The sequence below is a fragment of the Podarcis bocagei genome, assembly GCF_964188305.1.
Source record: "Podarcis bocagei genome assembly, chromosome: 5".
NCBI lineage: Eukaryota > Metazoa > Chordata > Lepidosauria > Squamata > Lacertidae > Podarcis > Podarcis bocagei.
This window is the reverse complement of record NC_138129.1, coordinates 29,075,299-29,098,516: the sequence shown is the minus strand read 5'-3', so window position 1 is coordinate 29,098,516 and position 23,218 is coordinate 29,075,299. Positions and strand designations below refer to the sequence as shown.

Genomic DNA, 23,218 nt, shown 5'->3' with positions numbered 1-23,218 from the left:
GTAATGCCATGTGGTTTCAGCATGGAGTTGTCAGCATTGGAAAGGGCTCTCTATGGTGTAGCATTTTTCTCTGCAAATGAGGAAACCAGGAATGGCGTGTGCCATAAAAATCTACTGATGGAAATTTGGGAAATGGAGAAGGTCAGAGGAAACCACAAGGGCAGATTATTATTTGTTAAATAATGAATTAAATCCCATTTCATATATTATGAGCTGAGCCCCAAATCCCTGAGAATTCAAGCTTAAAAATATGTCGGCTGCTGCCGTTAGCCAGCCTTCCTTGCTTCCACTATCCGTGCCAACCAAAGCTACCCTTGTGAAAGGGGTATGGAGCTGGGAGGGCTCACTAGAGATAGAAAAGGACCTATAAGCTCCATCCATTCGTGGGGTGGGGAACAGCTTGATTTGAAAAGCCCGATTCTGTATTGAGATGAAGGGAGCTTGCTCCTCACTTAATTCATCCCTTAATTCAAAGAGTAGGGGCCAGGGGGCAGATAGGGCAGAAACCTCCCTTCAGGGGCAGATCTCCCAAAGGCTCGATGTAGATTTTGTACCTTTAGCTCCTTGATTTTTGTTGGGGTGGTCACCTCTTCATCCTCGGTCTCGGACCGCGTTCTTCCTCCATACCTGCTGTCTTCGTCTCTCCTGTCCGACTCTGTTCCTCCATCGTGATTCTCGCTGACTGAAGCTGGGCGAGAGAATTCTGTGCAGAAAAGAGAAAGAAACGGAGGAGCCCTATTTTGTCCCATTGAGTCCAGCCAAAAGCAAGAGTAGATTTGTTCTGCACAGGCTACTGTACCTGCTTTTTAATTCTAGAAACAATGTAATCTCAATATTTAAAAAAGGTGCAGAGATCCCCCTTCACTTGGTGGGGGACATCCCACAGGCTCATGATCCAACACTGCCATAAAATCAGCTCTGGGATTCAAGTCTTATTTTGATCTTTGTTTACCTGAGATTCCTTGGGTCAAGTCCTTGACAACCCAAAAACATCACCACTCATCTGCATCAGGGCTGATCATCTCTTGCTTAGCACACTGTATAATAAGTGGCTTACTTTATGCTACATCTATAGAGGAACTATCCACCTAAAGTTTATGGCATGTTACACCCTGCAAGAGAACTTCATGAAAATGCTTTACTGTTGGTATCTAACACCATCAAAGTTGGCAAAAATGTACAGAACCAGGTCAAGCATTTGTTGGAGATGTAGAGAGGCAGAGGGTACAATGATACACATGTGGTGGAATTGTAGGAAAATAGGGGGATTTGGGGACATAATATATAATGAGCTCAAAAAGATGTTTAAAATCTCTTTTGGAAAAAACCCTGAAGCCTTTCTACTGGGTTTAACAGGTATGGACATTCCCAAAAATATGAGGAAGATCTTCCTATATGCAACAGTGGCAGCAAGAATTTTAGTAGCCAGAAATTGGAAAGGAGATTCCATCCCGACCAAAGTGGATTGGCAGACAAAATTATTAGAATTTACAGAATTATCAAAGATGACAGGAAGAATTAGAAATAATACAGACCAAACGTTTATTAGAGAATGGGGTATTTACATAAAATATCTTAAAGAGCATTGTAAAAATGTGAATTCTCTGACAGGCTTAGAATGACCGCTGTAGAAACAGAGAAAATCTTATAAAAATAGAAATATGGGGAAAGATTGGAATGATAACCAAAAGTGTGTTACATAAAAGAAACCTGGGACCCTCGATGGTGTGACCGGAAGTCATAATAGAAGTTGTGTTGTAAGAAATTTATTTACTCTTTGCAATTTGTATATCCTTTGGTTTTTCGTTTGTTGACTTTTTTCTTTCTTTTTTTAAACTAATCAAGCAATTAAAAATAGAGGGTGCTATATATGGAAGGCAGAAGAGGTATATCAACTGTTCTCCCATATTGTGGATCTATTCCTCAGGAATGCATCTATCTCTGGTCAGCTCACTGTTTCTACATAGTGACTTATTATATATTAGCCCCATGTAGTAAGAATGCATTGCTAACCCCTTTGCTTAAAATTAATGGGGCAACTGCTTAACCAGTGTTGATCACTTTGCTATAGGTATATATATATATATAGAGAGAGAGAGAGAGAGCGCTAGCAAGTGCAGTAAGCACAGTTGAAAAGTGCTGTTTTTTGCATTCTAATATTAATACATCCAAGAGCTGTTCTTCAAATCTTGCTACCAACCTCCCAAAATCTTAAATGGAGCTCCTGTCACCCACTTTTTTAGGAGCTTCTAGGTTTACAACAGTGTAGGGGGACAATGTAACATGGCAGAAACGTGGCGAACAAGACCACTCCATTGTTGTAGTTCCTCATCCTCTAGGGCACAGAATTCCCTTTCTAGGGCAGTTTTTCACTTCCGCTCTCTGCTTCTCTGTTTCTTCAAGAAGAGAAGCTGAGTTGCCTTGGGGAACATAATATTTCTAACAACACATGAAGAAAAACCTCTCCAGCATTCACAAAAACCCTCCAATATCTCATGTCCAGAAGTTGCAGGTGGCAGCTCAGGTAAACTGAAAGGGCTAATGAAGAGAAGAAGAGGAGTTTGGATTTGATATCCCGCTTTATCACTACCTGAAGGAGTCTCAAAGCGGCTAACATTCTCCTTTCCCTTCCTCCCCCACAACAAACACTCTGTGAGGTGAGTGAGGCTGAGAGACTTCAGAGAAGTGTGACTAGCCCAAGGTCACCCAGCAGCTGCATGTGGAGGAGCGGGGAAGCAAACCTGGTTCACCAGATTACGAGTCCACCGCTCTTAACCACTACACCACACTGGCTCTCCTATGGAATCATTTGCTTCTTCATTGCTGAATCCCTATGTTAAACAAGTCCTAAAGTAGGGAAATTCAGCCCCCCAGAACAAATGAGCTTGGTGGTTTAGACCACAGAGCCACCCGCTCCCTTTACCTACCTTCTTAAGTTCATAACATGATACAGCCCTATGATTCATGCTGTTGTGCATGTGTGTGCATCTGTATGTACATATGACTATTTTTTTCGGCTATACCAAACAGCTTTTTGCACATTTGAAAGAAAATTTTCCTTAAAAGCAATGGTCCCCAGACTAAGGGCCACCAATACTTTTCTCTTTGTTTAGGTGCCACTGATAAGCATAATCTCCTCCATCGGAGCCAAAATCCTTGCCCCATTTTGGGAAGCCTGGCAACCCACCCAAGGGACTCCTACGAGCCATTGTTGGAAAAAACTGTTCTTGAGCCCAACACAGCAAGGAATAATAAACTTGCCCTGCTAGCCCACAACCACCCATCACCCCAGTTGATGGCCCCATCCTTTAAACATTAGCCTTCCCATGCCCACCAGTGAACCAATCTCCCTCCCCCTCCCCAATTTGGGGCATACCTCCATCGAGGCTGCGAGACATGGTGTACCGTTTGCTGGAGGAGCGCTCGAAGTAAGGGGCAGGACGGTCGATCAGGGCGCTGGCCTGTCGCGTTTGAGCCTGTGTTCGCCCACTGTAGCGGAACTTAGAGCCCATGACTAGGAAGCCCTTTGGGGGAGGCTCCGGGGACACTAACCTGCAGAAGGGGAGGAGGAGGGGGGGGGAAACATTGTAATGGATTAGTAGCCCACTCAGCAGTAGGATGCAAAGTACCAGCTCTGATACAAAGGGAAAGCAGGCAGCAGTGGCAACATCTCAAAGTTTGCAGATTTTATGCTGTGAACTGCCCCGAGATCTTTGGATGAAGGGAGGTATACAAGTTCAATAAATATAAATAAAATATTATGTTTCATTACGATATTATGATCAAATATGTTTAGCCAGAGGTAGCTTACAATCAGCCTCAAGGTTGTGAGTTGCACTGTCTGTCATACAGGGTTCTGAGCATGGAAATCTAATGTCAAGTATAATAATAATAATAATAATAATAATAATAATAATAATAATAATAATATCTTTATTGTCATTGCCCCCTTCGGGGATAACGAAATTACTTAATTACTGGGACGAAATTACTTAAACAATTACTTAAGTAATTGTTTACTTAATCACTCTTTCCAGGATAAGTACCATTAGATGAAATTTGTGGCTTCATGTGCAGACATCATGCATGCACCCCCCCCACCAAAAATTTTCAAGGTTCTCATCCAGTTAACAGATTAAAAGGTAAAGGGACCCCTGACCATTAGGTCCAGTAGCGGACGACTCTGGGGTTGCGGCGCTCATCTCGCTTTATTGGCCGAGGGAGCCAGCATACAGCTTCCAGGTCATGTGGCCAGCATGACTAAGCCTCTTCTGGCGAACCAGAGCAGCGCAGGGAAATGCTGTTTACCTTCCCGCTGGAGCAGTACCTATTTATCTACTTGCACTTTGATGTGCTTTCGAACTGCTGGGTTGGCAAGAGCAAGGACCGAGCAACGGGAGCTCACCCCACTGCAGGGATTTGAACCGCCAATCTTCTGATCAGCAAGCCCTAGGCTCTGTGGCGCCACCCGTGTCCCTAGCCAACAGATTACCATTCATCAATAAACAGTGATTCTTACTTGCCAGAACAACCTTCTGCAAGTTATTAATGTAGCTATGTTCTCCTTCCAGTCATGGTTTAATCGGACTTTGATGCCCTAATTTTGAAGAAAGACCATTTTACTTGCCCTGCTGATGCAGCAAGTGAGTTTGATCTGAAGGTCCCTTGACTGTGACAATCTGAAACTTTGATGTATCTGTGTTCTGTGCTGCCTTGCTAAACAGGTTGATTTATTCTACACATTAAGCAGAGTTGATTGATAGATTTCTGGACTGTGCTCCATGATACAGGGAAAGGTTGCATTTATTTAATGTCCCTGCATGTCAAAGTCTCCCTATTTTATAATAAACCAACATGTTCGAGAGTATGCAACATTAAACATTTCTCTTGGATGTGCAAGTTTTATGAGTTCCCTTTCCTCCAGTTGGAACTGCTACAGTCCAGAATTCTACCCCATTAGATTGACAAGTCCTTCTGTGTAACGTGTAGAATGGCTCTTACGTCTCAAGGCAAGGCAGCTATGCTATCTCAGTTTCCTAGATCTCCACTACTCATTTGAAACTATGTGCTTCCCCGCCTGAAGCATCTCTTGTACCTTCCACTCCACAGAAACTGTTTGCAATGTCCACTTGCACACACACACACACACACACACACACACACACACACACACACAGACACACACCTATACATAAAAGAGTTGTTTGGATTTGCAACCTTTTCATGGTGCTACAAAACACAAATGTGTTTTGGGATCTGCAATGAGATCCCCTGCAATGGGATCACCCTTGATATGCATGCAAATATGTGTAATGGGTATGAGTTACTCGTGCGTAAACTGGTGCCTTTCTTGGTTAATTTGCCTTGTTAAAACTTTCTGACTGCACAGCCTCTTCTCATGGTGGCTGCCTCAGTCACTGGCAGAATCCGTCAGTGGGCGTTTCTTGAACCTCTTCCAACATAAAAGTTGTTTGACACCCAGTCTCCTCCTCCTCTCACTGCGCGGGAGTCTTCTGCGCAGGGAAGGCGTGGGTAGCGGAGGACCTGGGCTCTCCTCACTGATGTCCAGTGAAGAGTCCTGGATCCCTCTCTCCAATTCCCCCGTCTGCCTCCCTTTATCCCCGGTGTTGCGCTGATTGGCTTCCCCCTCTACTGAGCTGTTTCTCCCCCTGCTGCTGGGTCCTTCCCCAGCACCATCTGGGAGCCTCCCCTTCACCTCTCACTCCGATGTCAGTTCCCTGACATATGTTTACGGGGAAAGTAACATTTAAAAAAAATGCCTATTGAAAAAGAAATGTGACTACATTTTGGAACAAATGCTAGCATATTCCTGCAAAATGTGTCTGTAGCAAGCCAAACATCCAGGTCTTATTTTAATATGATGTTTCATTTAGTAATTGCATCTGAATCTCACCCCTCCTTGAAGGAGTTCACAATACTGAGGGATATCCCATTTCCTCCCCACAACAACCCTGTGAGGTAGGCTGGACTGGGTGTTGTCAACCAGTCTGAAGGTCAATCATAGACTTGTAGGACTGGAAGGTACCCCAAGGGACATCCAATCCAAATCCATGCAACGCAGAAAACTCAGTTAAAGCGTCCATGATAGATGGGCATCCAACCTCTGCAAACCAGAGAGCTTTGTAACCAGGTAGCTCTACGTGGGGCTACCTTTGAAGGTGACCCAGAAACTACAACTAATCCAGAATGAGGCAGCTAGACTAGGAGTAGCCGCCAAGACCATATAACACTGGTCCCGAAAGACCTACATTGGCTCCCAGAACGTTTCCAAGCACAACTCAAAGTGTTGGTGCCTTTAAAGCCCTAAACGGCCTCGGCCCAGTATAACTGAAGGAGCGTCTCCACCCTCATCATTCAGCCTGGGCACTGAGGTCCTCCTCCAAGGGTCTTCTGGCGGTTTCCTCACTGCGAGAAGCGAGGTTACAGGGAACCAGGCAGAGGGTCTTCTCAGTAGTGGCGCCCACCCTATGGAACGCCCACCCATCAGATGTCAAGGAAATAAACAACTATCTGACTTTCACTTTCAGAAGACATCTGAAGGCAGCCCTGTTTAGGGAAGTTTTTAATGTTTGATGTTTTATTCAATTTTTAATCTGTTGGGAGCTGCCCAAAGTGGCTGGGGAAACCCAACCGGATGGGTGGAGTATAAATGATGATGATGATGATGATGATGATGATAATAATAATAGTAATAATAATAATAATAATAATAATTTGAATCCTACTTGGAACTTTCAATCCAAGCCCAGCACTCAATCCAGCACCACACTGGCTTTTTATATATAAAATGGTTATGTACATGGCATATGAATTGAATAATCCATTATCACCTTTCTAGCCTACCTGAATGTCACAATTCTTCTGGTTTGGTGAACGAGCCAGCTGAAGAGCACTACATGAAGCTCTCTGGGACACTTGGTTTTTCTAACCTTAACTAATTTTTTAAAACATTCTGCCTGCCAACGCCTAAGATGTTCCCCATCATTTAGGATTAACTAAATCAGTACAATCTGTAGAAAGTTAACCCGTGACGAAGAAGAGCTTCCAAGCCAACTCTCTCTTCCATGCGTTCCCCGAGGGCTTCCCTGGGATGTTAATGGCTGGAGTGCCAGAGGAGGCAAGGAGCAAAGGCCAGAACTCTGCACAGGTCTTATGCTGGAACATGTGTTCGTTTAGTGTGCAGCCATCTGCTGACGCAGCTCTTTGGGGAAAGATGTATTTGCACTGTGGTAAATATATCCAGTTCCTAGGCTATGTTATTATGACAACATCTGTTTCCAAACATCTGTTATTCTATTAGTGTGAATAAAGGATTGGTAGGAAGACCTCAATGATTATTTATTTATTTGGGCGGGGGGATAGTTTTAAGAACTTTAAAACCATCCTGCACTGCAGGGTTGGACTAGTTGACCCTTGGATCCCTTCCACCTCAATTCTATGACTGTGACTATGGCAGGCCCACGTGCAGCAGAGGCGGGGATACAGAGACAACATCAGTGCGGAAAAGAACACGCCTACCCCTGCTCTGCAAACACAGAAAAACTTAAGTGTGTATTTTGTGTGTGTGATGGTTCTCCACTTCAAACTTTAGTCCACTTGCCCCAGCCCTTGCCTGGAAGAGGAGAAACAAACCTATTGTGTTCAAGGCCTGGAAGGCACACCCAACTGGGTTCACTAAACTCCCCCTCCAATAGAGTCCATTTCATAAGACTGGAAACAGAAAGCCATCTGTATACAGTGACGTCTCAAGTCAGGGTGCTATTAGACTGCTCTTCACTAATGCTCAAGGTTTCCCCCCAATCACACTCCTGATCCCTTATCATGTCCCCAGTTCCCATTTCTCCTGTCTCGAGTTTTGCCCAATGGTCTTATTGATTCTAGTTGACTTTATGACTCTGCCTCTTGATTGTGGCTTGGATTAATGGCTCTTGCCAGCTGCAGACTGAAGCCCTGCACTTGCATCTTTGCCAAATCCTCGCGTAAGCTGAATTCTGACACGGTGTCACTTCCCTGTATTGCTTTGTTATGCACGGACGGTTTATCCCCTGAAGCTCTCTAGTGCTCTTTCTCATGTGCTCTCCCACCCCACCTTGAAAGAAGAGGAAGTTTTGGCTTTGTGGATGTGCCCAATTTCGGAAGACTGTGAGGAGCACCGTATGCAATTGATGGCTTCCTTGCATTACGTGGAAGCCACACAATGTGACAAAGCAACCAACAGTTGGCCCTACTCGCTTTTTGTTGTCATCTGAACAAACAAACCTTCTAAATGCATCTAGGGATGTTCTGCCAGCTGCTCTGCAGTGAATGTTAAAGGGGAAAAGGATGTCACAGGAAATGTACAGGGTAAACGATCTGGGACTATGTCTTGATGTATAAAACATTGGCCTGTCAGGATAGGAAATGTTTCAGAGGCAGACAAGTAGAAAACCTGCAAAGTGTGTGGCCAGGAGCGGGGAAAGGTTGCCTCAAAGCCTTTGCTCCTTTAATAGAGCTCAAATGCCCCTGGCAAATGTCCCATCCATTGGAGATGGAGTAATGGATGTGTATGGACAGCTGCCTAAGAAACAGTAGCTTACAGAGTCATAACCAGTTCTGTTAGTCTCAAACAGTACAGTGGTGCCTCGCAAGACGAAATTAATTCGTTCCGCAATTCTCTTCGTCTTGCGGTTTTTTCGTCTTACGATGCACGGTTTCCCATAGGAATGCATTGAAAATCAATTAATGCGTTCCTAGGGAAACCGCCTTCAGACCAGGTCCGGGGACAGTCTGTCCCCGGACCTCTTCTGAAGGCTGGGGGGGGACAAGGGCTTTTCTTCCCACCCCCAGCATTTTAAAAAACCCCGGGACAGCGGAGGACTTCTCCCCTGTCCGGGGCGATCTTAAAATGCTGGCGGGCGGCATTTTAAAATCGCCCCGGACAGCGGAGGACTTCTCCGCTGTCCGGGGCGATTTAAAAGCCCCTGGGAAGGCAGGCAGGGGGGACAAAGACTTTTGCCCCCCGCCAGCCTTCAGAAGAGGTCCTGGACCTCTTCTGAAGGCTGGCGGGGGCGAAAGTCTTTGCTCCCCCCGCCTGCCTTCAAAAGCTGTCCGGCCCAGGCTTCGCGGACCTCTCCGCCAGCAGCGGCAGCGCTGCCGCTGCTGGCGGAGACTTGCTGGCATGCAGAAGCCTGCGCGCAGCGCGCCCAGGCTTCGCGGACCTCTCCGCCAGCAGCGGCAGCGCTGCCGCTGCTGGCGGAGACTCTCCTGCCTTCAAAAGCCGTCCGGGATAGCAGGAAGCGCTTCCCTGCTATCCCGGACTGCTTTTAAAATGCTGGCGCTGGGGAGCAAAGCCTTTCGGCCCCCGCCAGCCTTCCTGGACCTCTTCTGAAGGCCAGAGGGGGGGGGAAAGGCTTTGCTCCCCACCGCTAGCATTTAAAAGAGGTCCCCGGAGATTTCCCTATGGGCTTTCGTCTTGCGAAGCAAGCCCATAGGGAAATTCGTTTTGCGAAGCGCCTCCAAAACGGAAAACCCTTTCGTCTAGCGGGTTTTCCATCTTGCGAGGCGTTCGTCTTGCGGGGTACCACTGTAAAGGCAGATCTGCATACATTTTCTTTTGCCAACCAAAAGTAACTGTCAGGGCCCTGAAACACACTTCTGCCTACTAAATATCCTGGTTGGCCCATGCCTGGCACAGCCTACTCATTTCCCAGATCATCCTACTGAGCAGAACTCTGAAAGTCTCCCTTTAACAGTGGGTGTTGAGATTATCAAGATGCTGAATTGAGCACCAGATACCCAATTCTGCCCATGACGTGCACATTCAACAGCTCAGATTGTAGTGATCTACTTATCTGAGCTGCGTTAATACTGGAGAAAGGAATGCAAACCATGCCATAAATCAATTTCCATAAGCAGCACATGAAACCCATTCCTGTGAGTGGGAATTTATGACCGGAGATACTGCATGCATCTCTCCTTCACACGCAAATGAAGCACAATGCACTCCTATGAGCTGTTAAAAGTTCATAGCAGCAACAGAATGTGACATATGAATTGACTCTTTGAATATTTACTGAAAAGATACAGATGAACAGCATCTCATTGGACAGATAAAATTCATGACCTCTCCCTTCTTGATTCATAGCTAGGGCTAGAATAAAAATGCACACAAACTCAGAGGGCCTGGGTGAAACCATAATCTGGGAACTAGCAACATAATCTGGGAACTAGCAAGTCAGTAAAATAATTTTTGCCTTCAAGAGAATTCTAAACCTAGTTGATGTCTTACAGAACACAGAACACACAAAGCTCATTTCTCCCTCTATCTTGCCCTACCCTGTAAACTGTCTCAGCTACCAGTATGCTTCATATTCTACAGCTGGAAACAAGATCACTGTTCCCTCTTGTCAGCTAATAAGGCAACACCAACCATGCTGTAAGCTGCAAGGCTGAGGTTTTCTTTTTTAAGAGAACAGAGACTCATATCTGGGAATCCTCAAATTACCACTCCACGGTAAAGATCATATCTGGCAGGGACTCTGTTCTACAGGTTGCTTCCTGCTCAAAAACATATTTAGACTTCCAGGTGGGTGGCAATATATCTTTATCTGAATTTATTTTCACAACAACCCTGTCAAATAGGCTAGACTGAGCGAGAAAGGATCCATAAACCTTTCAATCTTATCTGTAGCACCGCCTTATAGAGGACAAAGCCTTCATGATCCACCCCCCCCCCCCAGTCTCACCTGAAGAACGTGTGGTGCTCAATGCAAACTTTCCAGAGTCTCTTGGCCGAGCGGTGGTTGGGCAGCTTGAAGCCAATAGTACTCTCAAACTGCTCATACTGAAATTGCAGGGAACAAAGAACAGACATTATGACCAAGAATCAAGTCAGCCCTTACCAACCCCCCTGAGGGAATGATGGACAGAGAGGGAGGGAGGAAGGTAGGTGCCAGCAAAGATGAAATCAAGGTCTGCTCCAGTTGAACAGTCAGTTTCCTGTTTTCCCACCAGGGTCAAGTTACATCAACCGTCAGCTTCTGCTCCATTGAGGCTGGTGGTTGGGTTCAGTTTTTGAACATGTGGTTCTTGATGTATTTTGGCCACTCTAAAAACAGGATGCTGGGCCTTTGGTCTGATCCAACTGGACTTTTCTCATGTTCTTAAAACAGATCTTTCCTACTCCAGAATCCACAAATTCAGTTGTGAGTGGGACTGCCCTTCCCACCCCACCCCACCCCCGGTTGCTCCTGCTATGGACAACCAGCAAAAATATCCCTTTCCTTTCTCTGGGTTCTCTGTGAACTGCAGAAAACTCAAAGGATGGGTGGTTGGAGTTTTTCACTGTGCCAGGCATGAGAGACGAAGAAAGGTCCCTGATTGCACAAGATGTTCTAACAACATTCCAAGGGCATGTGTTTAAAAATGGCCAGCAGACTTTTCCTATTCAACATGGGCTAAGACTGGAGACATAGAGTGCATGTGGAAATGGGCTCTGGGGCACACTTTGCATGGCCAACCCTGCTTCCCATCTACAGACCCAGTGTTCACATGTTCGGGCAAATGTGAGCAAAGAAACTGAGAGACAGAATCTTCCCATCTGGCACTCGGCTTCAAATAAAACAGAAATGGTGAGCATCCTTCTCATTCTCCTTCTTCTCCAAAGTTTGTTTCAAAGTGAAATATATATCCCTTCTTTGGCAGAGGACTCAAGAGAGGGGACAAATCAGTGGCAACCATAAATAATTGCTGGCCATTATGTCAATGCCAAATCTATGGACCTGCTGAACACTCATTACCCAGATGGGAAACTCGTGTTTCTAATGTTCAGGTTCTCCCCAGGAATTGACTGCCTGCTAAAGAGTGAACTTTTTTCTTTCTTTTGGACAGGGGACACTTGGGACACTTACCTCACCAGGTCGAATTTTGATGTAGAAATTACTCCTCTTGTATGAAATCTTGAGGATCTTGGGCCAGGCAAAACGGTTTATTCTCAGCCTGTCCCTATAAATGAGAAGGCCATTGGCACAAACACCTAGCATGATGTCAATGCCTTCTGAATCCTGCGCAAGAGCCAAAGCAGAAAACAAGAGACAGAAAGAAAGAGAGGTATTAGCACATACGAAAACCCATCAGTGCAAAGTCAGGCATTCAAAGCAAATCCTCAAACCCTGCTGGTAAGTGCCAAGGTATTATTTTAAACCGGTCAAGGATGTGAAAGCAGGGAAGGAGCAAGGGCAGGTTAACACACCACCCTCCTAAATTCCAAGTGGGTCACTTGTCTGCCTTTATCCCCATCTAACTCATATAGAAACAATTTCAGAACTTGAAAGAGATCATCTGACCAGCCACAACTTTAGGAATATGGTCTCTACTGGTGAGCCACACCTCCAGTTCCAACTCCAGACAAAGGAGATCTTCCTGGTTTAGGCCTGAGAAAAGGGTGTTACTAGGGGGAGCATCATGGAATGCCGTTCTTCTTGGAAAGACCATCAGGAATTTTGCTTTAGGAAAGCGGGCACACTAAGAGTGCATGGCATTGCGTGTCTTCTGTCATTCTCTATGCTTGCAAAAACAGGCTGCAGCATAGCATAGCTACTTCTTTTCCCCGGGCTAATGTTCCCCAAGCAGGCAAAAGTTGACTGCCTAAGTATTTAAGACACAACAGCAGGGGATGCTTCACTGGTGAAAAGGACTGCGGGGACTGAGGCACCACGGCCAAGGTTTAAAGGTGTATTCCCCATTAGGGGATTCTTGTGGGGAGCATATTGCACTAATCTCATAAAATGCGCTTCCTGATCCTGGGAAAAGTCCTGGCCAGCAGCACAAGCCTGCCAACAGCATTTGCTTGCAACATCTATTTATTACAAAGGGGGTGGGGGTGTTGGAAGCATCCTCCCATGTGCTCTAACCCATAGACAATTTTGACGCTAGGGGACAGCAGAGTACTGTTCAGACTGCTACCAGGAAACCAGCAGGCTCCCAGAGTTGTGGGTCATGATTTAGAGAGCTGTTGTAATCAGAGGGATCAGATATGTGGCCCGAAATTCAGTGCCCTCCGTCTTCTCGAGGCTCCTCCGCCTCTTTGAGCACACCAGGAAGTTTGCTAGAGAGCAGGCAGGGGAGATTTTGCTGCGTTCAATTAGCTCTGGCTTTTAAGGGATTAACTTCACCGCATCAAATTGGGTTGCTGCTTGTAAAGCATGAAACTGCTCTATCTGGAGAGGCCAAAACTTGCTGTCCTAGCAGCCAGATCATGCATGGATATGGAAGAGGAAAAAAGTTGTGAAGGTAAGAAATACAGGAAACAGACAGGAGAACAGAAAAAATGGATGGAATTTTAACTGTGTTAGGAGAAAGGAGAAAACATGTAGGAAACTACAGGTAGATGACCATTGAATAGGTATATATATACACAAACACACCAAGAATCTTTTTGTGTGTTTTTCCTTAAAAAAACACACACACACAACCTGCAAAAACTATGGAGTAATCAGCTTTCATGGAATAAAATCTCCACATTCCACTTGTTACAGAAAAGGTCCCACAATACGGCCACATGGTACCTTAAGGTTTTTGTTTGATTGTTTGTTTATTTTAAAAAGAAAGAAAGAAGAAGACAGCTCCAATCTTAAACATTTGACAATTTGAATTAATCTGCTTCACCAAGATGTCATGTTTTCTGACAGGAAAAAAAATGATGGCAGTGCCTCATCTTATTATTAGATGAGTCCTAGGAAAATTCGCACCACTAAACTGATGCATCCTGTGCGCTGGTGCAGAGTTTGGCCAGGGGTGAAGAGATGATGTGGCAATTTCTTCAGGGCATGCAACCCAACCCATTCTGAGGGCTTCTTCACACACTACAGGTCTACCGTACCTTGGCATGATGCAGGTCAACTCCATACATGGAAAGCTTCTTGGCATTCTCCAGGAAGTGAATTTCTGCCTCTCCAGGTGTCATGCCCCTTTGAAAGGAAAGGGAGAAACGGCAGAAGTGTAAACCATCAGCTCCTGACAGCTGGGCAAAATGCTGGTATTTCCTTCACTGGGCTTTTACAAGACAGGGGCAGAAAGAAATAGATTGCACAGCGCTATCTGCTCCCAAACCACTGTCAGAGAACCCGTTTCCCAGGTCTTGCTTGTTCTCAGTACAGAAGGACAGAAACATACTCACCGGTAAGTCTTATGCAGCTCCATGATACGCTCTTCCAGCTCCCTAGTTTGATTTGGAGCAAAACGAAGCTCACCAACGTAATTGCCCACATGCTCCTCGACGTCATAATCTCCCAGTTCAGCTTGCACAGCATAGGAGCCCAGTAATGCATGCGTAACGAAGGAACATGGGAGGCGCCCACTGATGATGTCTGCTCGGAGCTGCAGGCACAGGTAGTATCTAGGGTGGGGAGGGAGTCAAGCAGTTGGGACAGCCGTGAGAAAAGCAAGCAGGAAATCAGGAACTTCCTTGCAGTCATTTAATAAGGGGTGGGCCATGTTGACTTCTTAATACAGCAAGCCATTTGCTAGTCACCAAGCCAAACACAGCCCGCCATAAAATGGCCTATTGGGGCATGGGTGGCTAATCTGAAGCCCTCCAGGTATCACTGAGCTACAACTCCCATTGGCCCCCTGCCAACACTGGCAGCCGCAAGGAATACCGAGTTAGCTGCTCTGAACTATAGGGTTTTCAGATCTCATAATTTTGTTGCTGTCTGGGATTGCAGTCATAACTTTTAATCTGAAGGCATTTAATACCTGGAAAACCTCTAGGTGCAGAAGAGGTATCTGGCCCACCAAGCCAGGCACAGCTTGATGAACATCCAGTTTATTAGTAGTCCAAAACATCTGGAGGGCACCAGCTTGGGGAAGGCTGCCTAAAATCAATTCCTTCCTTCCAGAAGAAGATATTAGGTTGCATCCTTCCAGTGGCCAGTGTAAGCAGTGGGGATGGAAGCTGAGAAACGCTTGTGCTATTCCGTTGCTTTTGATTTTGGAGGCAAGTCCTAGGACCTTTAAAGCCCTAAACGGCCTTGGTCCAGTATACCTGAAGGGGCGTCTCCACCCCCATCGTTCAGCCTGGACACTGAGATCCAACACCGAGGGCCTTCTGGTAGTTCCCTCATTGCAAGAAGTGAAGCTACAGGGAACCAGGCAGAGGGCCTTCTCGGTAGTGGCACCCGCCCTGTAGAAGGCCCTCCCATCAGATGTCAAGGAAATAAACAACTGTCTGACTTTTAGAAGACATCTGAAGGCAGCCCTGTTTAGAGAGGTTTTTAATGTTTGATGTTTTATTGTGCTTTTAATATTCTGTTGGGAGCCGCCCAGAGTGGCTGGAGAAACCCAGCCAGATGGGTGGGGATATAAATAATATTTTTTATTATTTATTTATTTATTTATTTGTTTGTTTGTTTGTTTGTTTGTTTGTTTGTTGTTGTTGCTGCTGCTGCTGCTGCTGCTGCTGTTGTTGTTATATAGGACCATTCTCCAGTAGTGATCACCTCTCTCAGTCATCACCAGCGGAAGTCAGCTTGATGTCAAAATGAGTGGCAGCGGTGGGTGGTTGAGGCTTGGTGTGTGTGTGTGTGTGTGTGTGTGTGTGTGTGTGTGTGTGTGTGTGTTCAGCTCAACACATTCCATTGCTTAAGAGGGGAATATGTAGCTTTGACTCACCTCGTGATGTCCTCTGTGAGCTGGGCAGGGTCTGGTGGGTAAAACTTGACGGTGAAGGCAAAGTTCCAGGGGCCACCTATGTAACGGAGAGATGGAGAAAAGGGAAAATATGATGGAGTAGACATACTCAGCTGAGGTACCCTTTCCTTTCCTTCGTCTCTCACACTTGCACTCATCTCCAATTCCCACTTCCATGACTCCGACCGCCTCACACTGCCTCCCGCCTGCTATGCAAGGAAACTATTAATGTGCCTCAAAAAAGACAAACTCCTCAGAATCAGCAGGGATCTCTGCTTGACTGGATGTACACGGCTGAGGCACATGGCAGGGTGCGCTTGCCTGCTAAGACCTGCGACCCAGCAGAACAGCCTTCGCCACACAAGAGAGGCTACAACTTGCTGTTGCCATGGAAACAGGCTCCTGTCTCCCAGAGGGCCTGCTGTTTGGGAAAGACCTCCTGCGGTATCCGTGCAAACCGCTTGTGCAGCAAGACTACCCAATATCTTGCTATTCAAGAATCCAACTCCCAACGGAGAGCTTTCTCCTCCCTGTAAAATGAAAGGAGCATGGGAGCCAATATGACCAAGGGCCTATGACCTATCACCACTCTTTCCTGCCTTTCTACATCAGGGCAGAGTGCGCTGCTTGCTTTACCTCAGCCTACCCCCAACCCCCAGCCATGGCCATGATGGCTGGGGCTGGTGCGAGTTGCAGTCCAAAAGGAACCAGGTTACAAAAGTGAATGTCCCCCACTGCTTGGTGCTCCTATCATATAATGTATTTTATACAATCATGAGGTTCTTCACTGCACTCCTTTCTTTCAATGATAGTTTGCAGTTACTATTATTTCCACTCTGCAAAGAGTGACAAAAAGAGGGTGTCATGGTCGGTAACAATACTACTGTATTGGTATAGGCACACAGCACTCTAGGCATAGTATAACACTTCATACAGGTGTCAGTGGCAACTGGAACACTGGAGAATGTTAGATCCTTAAGGCCTTATTCTCCCTCAAGCCTCTATTCTTCTCAAGTCAGTTCCTTTTCATGCTTGGAAAATATTTTGAATACAACAATCAAGTTGCTTACTAATGGTATCTTATGGACAAGGGGAGAATTTCTGCTCATCTATGTTACCATAGAGGCCCAGTTAGAAAACGTAGGAAGCCATTGAGTACACGGGCTTCCAGCTACATTACTCACTGCGAATCTGTTTCTTTATTTCCTTGGATGGATCCAACCAGTTCTGAAATGGAAAGAGAGAGCACATAAGAAGAAGTCTTATTTAATCACAGCTTCTTGAATAGACACAGCACAGGCCTCTATCAGGGCCACCCAAAACATACCTTCTGACTATCTGAGTCGCAGAATGTAAGTCCAAAATAATCCTTCTCCAGGAGGTTGAGGTGCTCACAGACTAGGTCAAAGAGCACCTGCCCCCGGGCATGTTTCTGCAAGACAAATAAATATAGAAAGAGTAAGAACTAAGAGCACACCTAGAAGCTATTGCCTTCTTTCCAATGCCTGCTAGGTAGGACAGAAGCAAAATTGTGGCTTCTTTCCTTGTTCATGCAGTCAAACACAATCATTCTTCTTCATGGGCATGTAAGAAGCACTTTCTGATCCTGTAGATGCTGCTAAACCCACAAAACTATGAGTGGCAGGGTAGAATGTTAGGCATCTTCAGGTGCTGTTGGACTACAACTCCCATGATCCTTGATCATCGGCCATGCTGGCTAGGGCTGAAGGGAGTTGGAATCCAAAAACTGGAAGCCAACAAGCTCCCCAACACCACCACTGATGCAAGGAAATGACTTAAGGAAGGCCAGAGTTATATTTAAGCTGCAACCCTAAACACAGTTGCTAGGGAGTAAGTCACACTGAACTGAGAGGGGCCACGGGTGCGGGTGAGTGAGTATGCAACATTTGTTACAGGTAAGTAGTTAGATGTAGCATTTTCCCTAGGTTAGAAAAATGAAAGAAAACAACACAATGTACTTCCTGACCAAGGGAAAGACCCACGCAGCAACATGGCAACAGCACAAATGGAAAAAGGCAGCACATGCAGTTGTAAGAACAAATTACTATTATTTTCTAGCCCTTATAACTGGGAGGGGTGGCGGTTAATGATACGCCAAGGTAACTTCTTATCAAGTTGACAAGAGTCGCTATGGAGCTTGCAACATTCAAACAGCTGGTCCTGACGCAACAAGTGGACATAAAGGTCCGGGTATAGCAAACGTTATTGGGAAAAGATATCGGAAAGTTGCAAGTTTTGAGGAAAATTTGGGAACAAGACATCCAGAAGATCAAAGACTCAGAGTGGAATGAAGTTTGGGGGAGGAAGCAGTTAACAATGACCTCTGCCCAAGTAAAGGAAATTGAGTTAAAAACAGTATCTTGTTGACATTATACTCTTGCATCAGTAAGAACCTGTCTCCAATTTGCTGACATTGCAGAGCACGCCAGGGAACATGTGGGAATGCCCTTGTGCGGCAGATTTCTAGGGGAAATTAACACTACTACTAAACAATTAATATGAATACTCTTGCGAACTATCTTGTGTCTATTTGCACCCTGGCTTTGCTAAACCTTTGGGATGCACCAAACAAAAAATATTACAAGGATATTCAAACTTTTGTCGTTGTTTAAAATGGCCACTTTCCCCCTCTTAGTATCCATCCATCCTTTACTCAAACTTCTGCTGTTGTTTAAAATTGCCATTTCCTTCTCAGTTCCTTTCATCCCGACTTTACTTTTGTCATAGTTTTAATCACTCACTTCTCCCCTCTCAGTGTGCCTCCCTTCTTCCTCCAATTGCATGGCCACGTATGTGTGTGTGTGTGCTTTCACACTCACTCTCATCTGAGTTGTATCCAAAATAAGCAGGTGCTGGTAATTTTGTTGCACAGTAGGATGTGTGATCTGTTTTGCAACAAGTTTTTTCAATTGTTGCATTGGATTCTTCAGTTGCACAATATTTAAACACCTATCTGTTAGTGTAAGGGACGCGGGTGGCGCTGTGGGTTAAACCACAGAGACTAGGACTTGCCGATCAGAAGGTCGGTGGTTCGAATCCCCGCAATGGGGTGAGCTCCCGTTGCTCGGTCCCTGCTCCTGCCAACCTAGCAGTTCGAAAACGCGTCAAAGTGCAAGTAGATAAATAGGTACCGCTCCGGCGAGAAGGTAAACGGCGTTTCCGTGCGCTGCTCTGGTTCGCCAGAAGCGGCTTAGTCATGCTGGCCACATGACCCGGAAGCTGTATGCCGGCTCCCTAGGCCAATAAAGCGAGATGAGCGCCGCAACCCCAGAGCCGGTCACGACTGGACCTAATGGTCAGGGGTCCCTTTTTCTTTACCTATCTGTAAGTGTAAGAGTCCTCATACCAGGGGACAGAAAACTTTGAATACAGCCCTCTGCTTTCAAAAATAAAGAATAATAAATGATAGGCTTGTTATCCTCATGAAGATTTCTCCAGAGTCTTCCCAATGACATGGAGATGAAAATACTCTTGATAATAGTGACAATAGCACCACAACTTAAGAGCCAGATCCTAAGACTTGATATGCCAGCACTTAGATTTGTAAAATGAGGAGCAAAGCTATACAAGCAAGAGGCAATAAATGCCAACAGAAACCTTTTTAAATTAAGCAATTAACTTTCTTCCCCACAAAATCACTTCATTGTATGGAGAGACTCCTCATTAACCTGGCACAGCAAAAGGCAGTGAATCAATATAGGCATTTAACATGGGCTTTTTCCAGTCTTCTTATTTTAATTGAAAGCAGGTTCCGGAGATCAGCTTTCCTGAGTGACAGCCTGCACTATACAACTAAACAACAATGAATGGGGGAGGCACCAATAATGTGTTTGGTAGAAGATAATAAAATGCTGGTTTCTAAGCTGCTTGCAGGAGGAAGAACATTGATCAAGAAACTGCCAGATTTTTCATACTTATTTGCTGTCGGATCAGAAAGCCTCTCTACTAAACTAATCTTTCTCTCCTGTTGCTGTGATTATGTCCGCCATTTCCTTCAGCCCCAGAACTGGTCCTTCCATCATGCTTTGGATGCATCTCAAGATTCTAGTCCTTAGATTAAAAGCTCTCTGCCAGTCAACCCCATACCATATAACTTCCTCACTGCTGCTTATATTCCTTCCTGCTGTTGTTCATTTCTTCTTCTTTCAGTCTCTGTTTGTATGCACCCTATGCTAGAATACCCACCACTACCCACATTTCTACAAATTTCCATGCTAATTTCCACAACAAAGCTTCTTCTAAATCTAAACCATCTGAGCCTCACCTTGCCTGATTCTCCATTGTCTTTTGAAACTCTCATCAGATGACACATTCCCGATGCCTAACTCTAATCCTAATAAAAATCACACTAACCTAAAGTAGACAATAAACTGTATGGGAATAGAGCAAGCTGCCTGTTATTAATGGCCCATCTAAACGGGGCCTTCTCCAGATTTACTTGGAGATGGCAGGGATAGGGATGGGCAAGAAATGCACTTTTGTTTACATTTTAATGAGAAACTACCTAATTCACACGCCTCTAACCAATACAAGAACAGAAACACAGCTATTCTTTGAAATTCACACTTATCCAAACTTCACAATGCAGTGCTTTAACCCAAACAATGTGTACAAAGATGCATTCTTTTAGGGAAAACTGCTTGGAAAAATGTGTGCATTTGTCAATTCTGCATACAATATATATATATATATATATATATATATATATATATATATATATATATATATGCAGGTTTTGGTGTCTTCGGGTGTCTTCCCGTGTAAGAGTTGGGGTGTCTAGGCGACGTTTCGACGAGGTCTCACTCGTCATCTTCAGGCTGGTGCTTTCGGCTTCTTGTTACTAGAACAGAGCAGGATCTCAGTGTTTGAGTTCCTATAAATACTGTTGAGGGGGTGTGGTATATAGCCTCCAACGTTCTGGGCAGAGAGGAAGTTCCCAGGTTAGTGTGCCTTTTCTTCTTTTGTTCATTAATTACTTGAGGGATATCTTGAGTGATTTCTTGAGTGATATTCTGAGTACCACTTAGGAGGGTCATTAGGTGTGGATTAGTTGCTAAAGCTTTCGTGTCTTGACCTCTTGAGCTTGTGAAGAGTTTTTCTGAGAAGATGGCTGTACTGCACTTAGTTGTGCTCTGGCTTGGCTTCGTGTATAGGGGCGAGCTGTGGTTTTGTGCCCTGTGCCAGCCAGATCTGTGTAGGGATTGCAGGGGGGTGCAGCATCCGGAGGTGCCACTATGGTTTGGCTACTGGATGGTGTCTGTAATTTATCTGTGGAGAGGGTCTGGGTTTGGGTCTGGTGTGGTTGATTGGAGATGGCGTTCTGTGTGCCTCTGGTTCTGGTGTCGGTTTTTGTGGGGAGGGCTAATTTCCAGATGTCTGGCAGGCGGGACGTGTCGTCACGCTTGTTCATGTTGTGAGGGTGTTTCTCTATCTCGATGGCTTCCATGATTATTCTCTTGTGGTGATGTTCCATGTTAAAGAGCAATTTGGAATCTGCAAAATTAATTTCGTGTCCTGTTTCTTTCATGTGTTGGTAAAGAGAGGAAGTTTTTTCTTCTTTTTTGACGGCATTCTTGTGTTCTGCGATACGTGCATTTATTCGTCTGTTTGTTTGTCCAATGTACGTGGCTGGGCAGACTTTGCAGGGTATTTCATAGACCCCTTGGTTTTCTAACTGGATTTTATCTTTTGGGTTTCTGAGGATATTGGCTATTTTTTGGTTGGTGCAAAAGGCTGTTTTGATATTGTGTTTATGGAGGATTTTGCTAATTTTATCTGTAGTGCCCTTGATATAAGGAAGGAGGGCCATGCCATTGTTTTCTTCTGTGTCTTGGTTTTTGGGGGGTGTTTCTTTTTGGATTAGCTTCGTAACCCTGTTTTGCTGGTATCCGTTGGCGATTAACACATTTGAGAGATTCTGTAACTCAGTTGTCAAGTGGTCTTTGTCAGCCAGGCCTTTGGTTCTGGAGATGAGAGTCTTGGCTACGGAGTTTATTTGTGCAGGGTGGTGGTGTGATTGTGCATGTAAGTAGCGGTTGGTGTGTGTTTTTTTCCGGTAGATAGTGTGTCCTAGGGAGCCATCAGGTTTTTTGTAGATTAGGACGTCAAGGAAGGGAAGTTGGTTGTTGGCTTCTATTTCCATAGTGAATTGTATTTTGGGGTGTAGGCTGTTGAGATGTGTGAGGAAGCTATCTAGTTTTTCCTTCCCGTGTGGCCAAATTACAAAGGTGTCGTCAACATATCTGAGCCAAAGTTTGGGTTTGTGTTCTGACTTGTCTAAAGCATTGGTTTCAAAGTGTTCCATGTACAGATTTGCGATGACCGGTGAGAGGGGTGATCCCATAGGTGCTCCTTCTATCTGTTTGTATCTTTGTCCATTGTGGATGAAGTACGTGTTGGTTAGGCAGTGGTTGGTCAGGTCCAGGATGTATTCGGGGGGATTGTATTTGTTTTGAATGGCTGTCAAGGCTTCATTAATGGGCACTTGTGTGAAGAGAGATACAACATCGAAGCTCACAAGTAGGTCATCGGGATGTAGGTTTTGCTTCTTTATTGTTTCTATGAACTGGAAGGAGTTTGTAACGTGTGAAGCGATAGATTCTGCATAGGGCTGAAGTTGCTTAGCGAGAAATTTAGCGAGATTTTGTAGAGGTGAGCCTATGGAGCTGACTATTGGTCTGAGTGGTGTTCCTTCTTTGTGTATCTTGGGGAGACCGTAGAGTTTGGGGCATCTGGATGATTTTTCTCTGGGGATGATTCTTAGCTGGATTTCTTCACTGATAGGAGAGGCTTTTATTTTGGATTTGGTGGTTTTTTCCAGATAGGTGGTGGGATCTGTTTTTATAGGTTGGTAGGTAGGGTCTTGGAGTAGATTTGATAGTTTTGCTTGGTAGTCCGATGTGTTCATCACAACAGTGGCATTACCTTTGTCTGCTGGGAGAATGATTATGTTGTTGTCTTTCCTCAGGTTGGTGAGTGCTTTCTGTTCTTCTTTGTGTAGATTGCTTCTGGGTGGTTTGCTGGAGCAGAGGATGTTGGTGACTTCAAGTCTGATTTTATTGGCTTCATCTGGGTTGATTTTGGTTAGGCTAGCTTCGACTCCGCATATGATGTTTTCCGTGGGGATGCGTCTCGGGGCGACTGCAAAGTTGAAACCTTTGGAGAGTACTTTGGTTTCAGTTGAGGTGAGGATCCTGTCTGATATGTTATGTACTGTTTGTTTCATGGGTTGTTGTGGAGGGTGGCTGGGCTTCTGGCGTTTCTCTAGTTTGTGGAGTTTGTTGGTGTGTGTGTCTGTCTTATGTGAGGACTCTGTTTCAGCTCTCCAAACGGCTAGTTGTTTGCATTTGTCCCAGAGTGCAGGGTGGATTTTGTTACAGAGTTTGAGGTGAAGAGTGAGCAGATCTTTGTTGGTTTGGTTTAGTAGGTATCTTTTCTTATGTAGTTCGTTTCTGATTAGGGATAGTTCAGTTCGTTTCAGGATCCTTTCGGTAGCTGGGGTTTTAGAGTG

At 45.1% G+C, this 23,218-nt stretch overlaps 1 protein-coding gene and 1 long non-coding RNA gene across 11 annotated transcripts in view; one reads left to right on the top strand and one right to left on the bottom strand.

The window, feature by feature from the left end:
* Positions 1-4,210, top strand: part of LOC308588404 — a 45,124-nt gene extending 40,914 nt beyond the window's left edge. Inside the window, exon 3 of the long non-coding RNA XR_014008716.1 lies at positions 4,044-4,210. This is a non-coding gene — a long non-coding RNA (uncharacterized lncRNA). The remainder of the gene's footprint in view (positions 1-4,043) is intronic.
* The window catches only part of EPB41L1 (erythrocyte membrane protein band 4.1 like 1), a 175,705-nt gene that overhangs the window by 22,457 nt on the left and 130,030 nt on the right, over positions 1-23,218 (bottom strand). For all 10 annotated transcript variants that reach the window (XM_081195954.1, XM_081195950.1, XM_081195955.1 and 7 more), the window contains 9 exons: positions 17,015-17,119; positions 16,872-16,914; positions 15,670-15,745; positions 14,177-14,395; positions 13,880-13,967; positions 11,910-12,062; positions 10,746-10,843; positions 3,377-3,552; positions 555-703 (listed from right to left, as the gene is read on the bottom strand). In XM_081195954.1, coding sequence (XP_081052080.1) covers positions 555-703; positions 3,377-3,552; positions 10,746-10,843; positions 11,910-12,062; positions 13,880-13,967; positions 14,177-14,395; positions 15,670-15,745; positions 16,872-16,914; positions 17,015-17,119 — 1,107 coding nt within the window. The remainder of the gene's footprint in view (positions 1-554; positions 704-3,376; positions 3,553-10,745; positions 10,844-11,909; positions 12,063-13,879; positions 13,968-14,176; positions 14,396-15,669; positions 15,746-16,871; positions 16,915-17,014; positions 17,120-23,218) is intronic.